The 10,359-nt window shown below is 46.0% G+C and overlaps 1 protein-coding gene across 1 annotated transcript in view; it reads left to right on the top strand.

Moving 5' to 3' along the window:
• Positions 1 to 1,489: 1,489 nt before the first annotated feature.
• Positions 1,490 to 10,359, top strand: part of col7a1l (collagen type VII alpha 1-like) — a gene marked incomplete at its 3' end in the record, with an annotated part of 61,697 nt that continues 52,827 nt past the window's right edge. The window contains 4 exon segments of the mRNA XM_062517925.1: positions 1,490 to 1,627; positions 4,950 to 5,130; positions 5,767 to 5,926; positions 10,162 to 10,255. Of these exon segments, the coding sequence (XP_062373909.1) occupies positions 1,549 to 1,627; positions 4,950 to 5,130; positions 5,767 to 5,926; positions 10,162 to 10,255 (514 nt within the window).

Consider the following 10,359-nt stretch of genomic DNA (forward strand, 5'->3'; position numbering starts at 1 on the left):
AGCTCAGGGGGAGTTCTTTCTTTGTATATCTACAGTATACTGTATATCTGTCATGCATGTTTCCACCGTGGCCCAGGCCAGTACAGACAAACCAAAACATTGCCACTTTTTCTTTTTATGGCACCTGGTGGAATCTGTAGCTTCTCCTACACACATTACCAGCCTCTTTCTTTCTATCCGTCCTTCTTTATGTCTCTCTCTCTCTCTCTCACTATCTCTGAGGGCCTCGTTCTTGCATTTGGGTAGGTCGTTTAACCTGCAGTGTGGTTGTGGTTGTGCAAAAGAACCGCACTCACTAGTTCGTTATCTTTTTTATTCTTTACTGTAGCTCCACACATTGAGCACGGCTTGACGCCGAAACGTGTTTTTGTTTTTTAGTTCATGGTGCTACAATAAAGAATAAAAAGATAACGAACTAGTGAGTGCGGTTCTGTTTTTTAGGCATGGTGCTACAATAAAGAATAAAAAGATAACGAACTAGTGAGTGCGGTTCTTTTGCGCATTGGAATACTATATTTAACTTGCACCCGAAGAAGGAGATATCTTGGAGTTTGAGCGCGCCTCTCTCTGCAAACCTGAGCTGCAGGATCACCGCTGGTGGAGGTGCAGGGACTGTGTGCTCTGAGTAGAAACACAACCAGACTGCAGGTTAAACGCACCTGCTTTGGCCTCTGTGCCACGCTGGCAACACTGGCATTGTGCCACGCTGGCAACACTGGCATGAGAGAGTCTAAGATGACGAGGTTCATTGGCAGTTCAGTAGAAATGAAGGCTCTTCTGCTGCCTGCAGGCTTAGTGTTATAGTCACCCACTTGGCAAGTTGAGATGTTTTAGGGATTTGGATGCGATGCATTTAGAAACACATTACCACCGGGAGAAAGAGCCTTAGCAAACGCTGGAAACAGTTGCTATTCCCCATCGCTGCCTGCTCTATTGAGTTTGATAAGAATGAGACAAGGGAAATCTCATCAATGAGATGGAAATGTTTTCTCCTTCTAGCTCCCATTCAGAGCAATATGATATCCTAGTTCCTGTGATACATCAGAGCCGTGTTTTCTATTAGGACAAATTCACACAAGGTCACGGACAGACATTTTTCAAGCACCGGCGCTCTGCATTTGAGAGATGGGCAGGCCGATAAGGAGCGGAAGATAAATCGTCCGCAGATACGGAGCTTGTTTTCAACGGCGAATCATCTCCGACGTGAATTACGCGCAGATCAAGCTGGTCATATACATACTGCATGGTGATGTCTATCTCCTACTCACTCTCTCTCTCTCTCTTTCTCTCTCTCTCTCTCTCGCTCTGTCTCTGTCTCTGTTTTGCTCTCAGATAAGGCCGAGGCACAGCTGAATTCGGCGGAGTGTCAGAGAAGGGGCCCGGAGCACAGCCTGCAGGAGGAGATAAGAGGAGGAAGGAGAGAGGAAGGAGGAGGAGGAGGAGAGGACGACAAGAACGCTGGACTGGGAGGAGAGGAGCCAAGGAGAGAGAGAGAGAGAGAGAGAGAGAAAGTGAGAGAGGAGAGAAAGAGGAGGCAGAGGGGAAAGGATGGATTGCCTCTATGCGTGGATCTCGCTCTTGTCACTCTTGTCTCTCTCGACACGGACGGTCCTCGGCCAAGCCGAAGGTAGGAGGGGAGGGGGGGAGAGGGGTGGCAGGTGTGGGGGTGGGGGGTGGAGGTTGGAAGGTTGGGCGCGGGGAGAGGAGAAAGGCTCCTTCACACAGCCTCAGACAAGCAGACAGAGGATCTATCAGGTCCAGATGCGAAAGTGTCTGCACACCTGCCGATGGGGGCAGGGCCAGGTGAAGGGGCAGAGGGGGAGTGTGTGTGTGTGTGTGTGGGGGGGGGGGGATTGATGTCCAAGGGTGGGAGGGCATCTGAGAGGCATGCAGCTGCCCGCCTGCTGTGTCCAGTTCTCCACCGGCCAGCCTGAGACCGGAGCGCCCACCTGTGTGGGACACGGAGACCGCTGAACACACAATCAGCAGAGAAACAGAGTCTGTGTGTGAGCATTTATGTGTTTATGTGTGTGTGTGTGTGTGTTTGTGTGTGTGTGTAGGGGGGGTGATTCTGTGTGCACTTACCTCTCTGCAAGCTGATGTGAGCAGAATGGATGTGGAGGTAGTAGTAGTAGTGGTGGTGGTGGTGGCGGTGGCGGTGGTAGGTGGTGGCGGCAAGCGAGATTTCAAGGCCAATTACTTCTGCCCTGAAACACTGTAATTTTCCAGCCCACTTCTGTTCGCTGTGAGTGACAGACTGGCTGTTTTAGCCGTGGGGGGCTTGAACCGAGGGGTCGAGTCACCTTGTGTTCCTGGTGATTTGTGATGGCTGCGTTCTTTTCCAAGTGTCAAACCCACATCACCCAACCACGCACATGCACACGCACACGCACACACACACACACACACTCTTTCTCTTTTTGGTGCTGCCCAGGTTTTGATGTTTATAAACAATCCCAGGCATACTGGCGTAAAAAACAAAATAACTCTGAATATCTGCATAATAATAACTGAAAAGGTGTGATAACAGTAACATGGCTAATGAAGCATGCACCAGAACAAACATGACTGAAAGAGGCCATTTTGCCACCAGATTCCACAGCAACCTGTTGTTGGGACTTTGGAATTTTCCTAATTAGCAAAGCTCTTCTTTTGGACTGTTGGCCCACAGCTGGTGTAGTCTCAATCTATACCATCCATATGTATGTATGTATACCTATCTTGGATACATAATGTATACATACACATAAGGGGAGAAATGAGGGAGAGAGAGAGAAAGAGAGAAGAGAGAGAGAGAGAGAGAGAGAGAGAGAGAGAGAGAGAGAGAGAGAGAATGAAACATTCATGTTATGGAGCTGAACAGACAGGTGAGATGTTGAGTCCTGTTGAGAGATGAGCAGTCTGTCATCGCTTGTCATGCCTTTATTTTTATGGCGCCGTGCGGAATTGCAGGCGTATGTGTCAGAGCTAATCCCTTGTAAGCTGCATCGCCTCTGAAAAGACTGTGGGCCGACACACAATATGACAACATGACATTAGCACAAACACACACTCCCCTGCAGGGTGCCTGTCAATAAATAGTGGCCCCAGGAACACACACACAGTACACACACACACACACACACACACACACATGCACATGTGTATGCTTACACACATACAAACACACACAGACATACCACCATAGGCACACAGACACACATGCACACACACACACACACACACACACACACACACACACACACACACACACACACACACACTTGCATACACACTCGTACACAAACACACATGCATGTATAAGCACAGACATGCACACCACCAATCGTAAGTGTCGAAACAGTGCAGTGTCACTTCCATACTACTCAGGAATTCAGCTCATCTATTTAATTGAAGGTTAGGGATATATTGAAGTTGTGACCTTTTTTAAAGATGATAATTAACTTGGTGCAGTGATCTACTCACAGAGGTGACACGCTGAACTTGATAAAATGCTCAGCAGCGCCACGCCAGTAAGCTTCTGCGCCGCCGAGTCTTGCACTGAAAGCGGTGATAAGACTTCACAGCCGTGACTGTAAAATCAATTGAGCTGTGTGTGTGTGTGATTTCTGGGCAGCCATGGGAGCGCTGTTTAGCTACATGCGATGTCGAGGCGTGTTTTTCATGTCTGTGTTCGGGAGCTGAGCTGGGCTGGGCGTGCGTGCGTGCGTGTCGGCAACACGCGTGATCTGCATTAGCGGGCATATGGCTCTCACCTGACGAGCACCTGTCCAGCAGAAGCTCTGGTTGCCTGCTCTGTGTGTTGTAAGCCCAGGGAGCACTATCCCAATATCCCCCTGATTTCCCAGCACTCTCAGCTGAGTTCTTTCCCAAAGGCACTGAGGCTCATGCCAAAGCATACAAAGTAAGTGCGAAGACATGTTTTAGCAAAGTCTCCAGGAAAGGTGGTCATGGAATGGCCAATTTAGAGAATCAAAAGGCCTGCTCAAAATCGATGTGTTCTGTGAATGTTTGCTAAACTCTATTGAAAGAAAGGAGGAGAGGAAGAAAGCACCAAAGAAAGAAAGAAAGAAAGAAAGGCATGAGACTGTAAAGGAGACGATAAAAAATGAATGTGAGATTAGAAAGGAGAAGAGGGATGGCAAGTGAAATCACCTACAGCCATATAAACAAACCCTGGGCTTTATGGAGCGCTGTAATCCTTGTTGTTGGTGCTTTACTACAAAACATCAGGAGGCTACCACAGGAGCTTCATACCCTTGTTCTCTTTCCCCCTTATTTATTTGTTCCTTTTTTCACCCCTTTCCTTTTCCATTTGTCTCTGTCTTTGTTGCTTTGTGTGTGTGTGTGTGTGTGTGTGTGTGTGTGTGTGTGTGTGAGAGATAGAGAGGGAGGGGTGTGAAACCTGGCTCAGGACCACATTGAACCGCGGCTCTTATTGGAATTCTAAGCATTAGTCATTGCTGTTGTTTTATTAGCAAAGTGGTGCATTGAGTGTGTGCTGTTGGCACCTCCCTAAGGTGAGTCTGCCTGCCAGGGAGTTCTTTTACCAGGATTGTACTGCCATCAGGTGGTAGTTAACCATACCACACCCCATCACCTCGCCTCCAAGATGTGCATGAAATCCTGCCATTCATCTAGGACAAAGTTCATACTGGATAGTGGATATAAATACATAATGCCAGTATAGCATAGCTTAAGATACTTTGCATTGCAATAAGCAATTTGCAATGGAAAGATTTTTTTTTAATTTTAAGCTCATTAACTATTTCATTCAGCTGAGAATCTCCTTTCAGTAATGCTTGCGCTTAAGCTCGAGTGTTTTATATATGAGAGTGTATGAGTAAGAAAATGGGAACATGGGAAATTAAGTGCCTGTGCCAAATGGCACTACAACTCAGAGAGTAACGTTACAGTAGCCTACAGTCTCCTCTGTCTTGCTTTCGCAGAGTGCCGCACGGCCGTGCCTGCCGACATCGTCTTCCTCGTGGACGAGTCGTGGTCTGTGGGGCCTACCAGTTTCCAGCAGGTGAAGGAGTTCATATCCTCCATCATGCGCGCCTTCCAAAACCGCATGCTCGGGGAGGAGGGTGTTCGATTCGGGGTCACCGTCTACGCTGACACCCCAAAGTAAGTTCCGCGTCCGCCGCTGGAATGTGTCGGTGGGTGCAATGCAACCAAGATACTGTACTGCAGTGGATTGAGTTTGTATGACAGTCAGGTATTGATGTTGAAGTTATTGCTGGAGGCATGCTTAGTAAGTCCATAAAACTATTACCATATGACCTCTGACTACCTGTCTATGCTTGTAGATCACTCTAGCTCTACTGCACACTGCAGCAGAAGAAAACTTACTTACTTTCTATCCCTGGACATTTTACGTTTTTACATTTTTAAAACCCACACAACTGTTCATTTGCATGCCCATCTCAATCTATGGAATAATGCATGTACAGTACCTCACTGTTCAAAACTTCAAACCACACGCAAGGTTACCCAGCAGTGCTTTAAATAGCACTTTATGCGGTAAAAAATGCCTTTGAGGAATTCAGGCTTGTGTACGGTGACGGTCCTGCTACTTTAACACCTCCCTAAAAACCCATAAATCAGTGTCCCCGAGAGCTGGAGCGGATCCAGACAGGACGAGGGTCAGATTAGTGTTGTAGAGAGTTGTAGAGTTGTACAGAGCACAGCGCTGAGGGGAGCTGCAGCAGGCTGGCCAGGGGTTGACAAGCTGTCGCTGTCGCTGTCGCTGTCCCTCCCCAGGATGCGCATCGCCCTGACGGACTACTCTACGCTGGAGGAGGTGTTGAGGGCCGTGGAGGAGATGCCCTATGAGGGAGGGGGCAGCCGCACCGGGGAGGCCTTGGAGTTCCTCGCCGAGTCCGTCTTCGGGCCCTCCATAGCCAGGGACAACACCCCGAAGGTAAAGTGCGTCCACTTACAGTATATCACGCCAGCAGAACAGAACTTAGTGCCCTAGTTCTGTCGGGGTAGCTTGTGAATACCCACAGGCTACGAGCTTTCGGCAAATTTGAGATGTGCTCTGCAAGAGGCCACTTGCTGCGTTTACATGAGAGCTTTAATTCCGAATAAAACCAAGTTAAATCGGAATAAAAGTTAATTCCGCTTTAAAAGAGACCATGTAAACGCTTATTCCGCTTGAAAATGATGATTCTGAATTAAACTTAATTCCGATTTAAGTGGTTGGTTTATTCCGATGTTAAAGCGGAATTAACTCCCCTCCTTGATCATGTAAACCTTTATTCCGATTAAAAGTTTATTCCGTTTGTTTGGCGCATGCTCGTACAAGGAGGAAGAAGAAGCGCATGCTCGTTTCATGGTTAATTCGGCTCCGTCTTCTTCCCCCCTTCTCCGACAGTCTTCTCCTCCTCAGCTAGCAAACGTGAAGCTTGACAATATTCTCGAGCTGCTGGCTAAATAGTAGGCCTATTATCAGAGTTACTGTGAAACCCGTTTTCATTATGTTATTGTCCATGCTGTAACGTTAACCCGAGATGACAAAAAAGTTGCTAGCCAGCTAAAGTTTGTTTTCTTCCGGTAGACCTTATTAGGCTACGTTCATGCGCCGCCTGTCCAATCGGAACCCTTCCCGACCCCCAGACGTTCAGCAGAATACAATAAAGCGTAATTAACGTATGTTCCATGTAAACGCCAATTCGGAATTATTATTTCCATGTAAACTCGAAGGAGAATATTTTAATTCCGATCTATTTAATTCTGAATAAACTAATTCAGAATTAAAAACATCATGTAAACGTGGCCATTGAAGACCATTGAAGGCCTTTTCCGATGTCCCTAAAACACGGGCCTAAAGCCTAAAGTACAGGCTTGGGCCAGCATTGGCATGCAGGCTATTTATTTGGAATTGAGTAAACTACTGCATTTATTTATTTTACAACATTGCTGCACCTTTGAAACGATTTGGTAAGAGTTTAATGTACCAATTTCAGTTTAATTTTACTGCTAGTTACGCCCCTGCTGGTCAATGAACCTTTTCTAGACCCACTCCTAACTGAGTAATTGTGAAGCTCTGGGTGTTCCCAGACTACTGTTGGGTTGCTTGCTGGTGGCTATAGCCTTTAGGCCTGCTTCTTGTCAGTGTAATCCAGTTCATCATGAATTCATGAATCCTAGCCTAGGCCTATGTTCATTCCCCACATCTAACAGCATTTAACAAATTCATGTCACTCTCAGCATGAATCTGACTACCGGTAAATAGAAAGCATCTGATTTGCATTCCTTGTACCACCAACATTTTAAGCCAGGAGTATCACTATGTGTTTAGCTATTGCAAAGGCTGAAGTGCAGTGCTCAGGGGCCGGTTTCCCGAAGCCTTCTTAACGCTACGTAGTTCGTAACCTCTATCTTAAGCTCTACCTTAAGTACCTCACGCATTTCCCGAAACCTTCTTTGCTACGAATGTCTTTCGCACGTCGTTCGTTGGTAAGAGTGGTCTGGAGCACTCTCAGACCTCTCTTAGCTGCACCTTAGCAATGTTTCGACTCGCGACGCTAGTCGCCGCCACTGTACCCTACAGCAATTTCCTGCAATGCAACTCATATGATACAAAATCACTATTTTGGTTCGCCAATGATTTTATGTAAGTATGCTAATTTAGAAAATAGTTTCTGGAAATGTTTTCATGCAAATATGAAACGTGCACGCATTTGAAAATAGTTAAAAGCGCTTTATTCTTTGCTTCCCCCCACCGTCCTACAATGTTTAGGCCTAATGTGCGGGCTTGCTGTCATGTTTAATGTTAACCAAAGGCACACAATACTGAATGAGGATGTTGGTCAATCAGCTGTGATTAAAAAAAGTCTACATAGCCTATTTCAACTAGAAAAGCACAAACCTCCCCCAAGCAAACACATGTAGCCTACGCCTCCTGCATCCAGACGGTGATACGAATCACTCACAAAATTAAATAGTTTCTTCCTTGGGTCATTTCAGATCTTCCCTGGAAATTTAATCGAAATCCATCTTTAACTTTTAGAGTTAGCCTATCTTGCAAACAAACGGACAGACAAACAAACAAACAAACTAGAAAAGCACTCAAACGCTTTCAAACATGAAGCGTTCGAATCTTTTTATCCATGCGGAAAACAAACTAACACACTAACAAACAAACCCAGATGAAAACATAGCCTACTTGGTGGACGTAGATCATTTAATTTCTAGACTACTTTTTTATCATTGTGTGCTAATAAGTTCATCCACGTTGAAGTTGCGTGAATGTTGTGGGGGCGATAGGCTATTATAAGCAGTGTTTTTTTGGTGCAAAGAACGCTTTCTTAAGTCTTTCAAGCCTCCGCGTGAAATAAAAAATCGATTTCTGAGCAATCGATGTCACCTAATTCAGCACCTTCATGGTGGACAGTGCCTTGTACGTCGGACGTAAGGAGCTTTTCGTAAGAAGACTCCTAAGTGATAGTTCGGGAACCACGACTAGAAAGGTAAACAACTTTGGTAAGTTATACCTTTGGAGTCTTCGTAGCTCGCTAAGAGTGAACGTTATCGGGAAACCGGCCCCAGATGTCTACCAGGCATCAAATCCCCTTCTGCTGAATACAGTTAGGCCTACAGTATGGCAGCCTACCTTGCTGGGCTAGGCCTACTACTACAATCTCACTCTCCTCCCAAGAATGACTTCCTCATGGCTACAGAGAAAGAAGAAGAATTCTTCTGTGCTCTTTGCTGCAGAAGTCCTCATGTGTGGTGCGGACATGGTGGAAGAAATGATGTTTCTAATCTATGGAGAGACATGGGGTAATATGGACAACACATTGCGATACTGGGCTGGCGTGAATGCTAATGATGCTAACGCGATTGATTATATCTGAACTCTGGACGAACCGCAAGTAGCCTACATTTTTCATCACTGTCCGCATTACATTACCATCACCTTGTGCGTGACGAGACTGCGGTTGGGTGGTGGCTAAATTATGAATGTAATACTTTGTGTTAAAGTGTCTTCAAGGGCACAACGATTATGGCTAACGCACGCACGCTAGTACATGGAGAGAAAGGTCGATTTTGTTGAGTGACCCTGTTGTGGAAATTGCACTCCAAGGCACTGCAGTCATTGATATCCGTCACTTTTGACCCAAGCAAAAGTCACTTCTTCTGACCCGTGCAGTGCTGGCCCAAGCCTTTATGGGGACATAGGGTGCCTCTCAATCAGCGTTTATACGTCCTCCCTCGCTCCTCACTGATCTATAATAGAAGACGGGATAGACTATTCCATTGTTGCCGCGCCATCATTCTTGCCTAGATCAGTGAGGATCGAGGAGCGAGGGAGGACGTATAAACGCTGAATGAGATGCACCTTTAGGCAGAATTTGATTTAAGGCCCCCCTCCCACCACTACTGTATGCTGATGCTCCCACCACCATGGAGTCACCTGTGCTTGACTGTTATTGTCACAAATGTCACACTACAGTATAATGTAACATTATAAATTGTATTAAATAGTTGTTATTTACACCAAACCAGTGTCACTTTAAATCTTAGAGGGTAGGCCTACTAAAATGATGAAAAGTGATCTAGTTTTGAACATTGACTGTTTGGCATGCCAGAGCTGGTGTGCTTCCTTCTTCAGTATCGCTATGGGCTGGGGTCTTTTGCAGTTAGCTTTACGGAATCGTTGTTCATGATGTAGGCTATAGGCTTCTCACACCAGCACACAGTTGACAACTCACCACTGTATTGTTCTTTTTGATCTCGACGAGTGAAAAATAATCCCCAATACTTCCACGATGGCAAACTCCCTTTTATCCGAACTGTCGGCAATGATGTGGGCTGAACGTTGCTGGGTTAGTTAGATCAGTGTCTGTCTGTGCACATGATCCAAACGTTGGCAGACACAACAGTTGTAGGGAGGTATATTGATTGTGAAATCAGAATAATCTTGTCTTTTGTATAGCCTACAGAGTTTGCCAGCTGTTTCATTTCTTTAATATGTTAAAGTTGAAATATGTCTTTCCACATGCAATTGGGGGCCCCTAGTAGCTGCTTAGTTCACTTACAGTAGGCTATGCCTCAGGCCTGATCTGGACCCATGTAAACATACAGTATAAACTGACTATTTAATCGACATCTTAACACCAACTAGTTTCTGTAACTTACATTTTCCAGATCGCTATTCTTATAACCAACGGTCGATCAGATGATGCCATTGACGGGCCAGCGAAGGCAGTGAGAGACAGTGGCATCTCCCTCTATGCCGTGGGTAAGTCCATCCCGTTGATCATCATGCCACATTCAGCAGTATTGTGTGTATGATGGGTATGTAGGCTATGGAGGTTATCCCAGTATGTGCACCTTCTTGCCCTA

Source organism: Sardina pilchardus, chromosome 17, assembly GCF_963854185.1.
Source record: "Sardina pilchardus chromosome 17, fSarPil1.1, whole genome shotgun sequence".
Lineage (NCBI taxonomy): Eukaryota > Metazoa > Chordata > Actinopteri > Clupeiformes > Clupeidae > Sardina > Sardina pilchardus.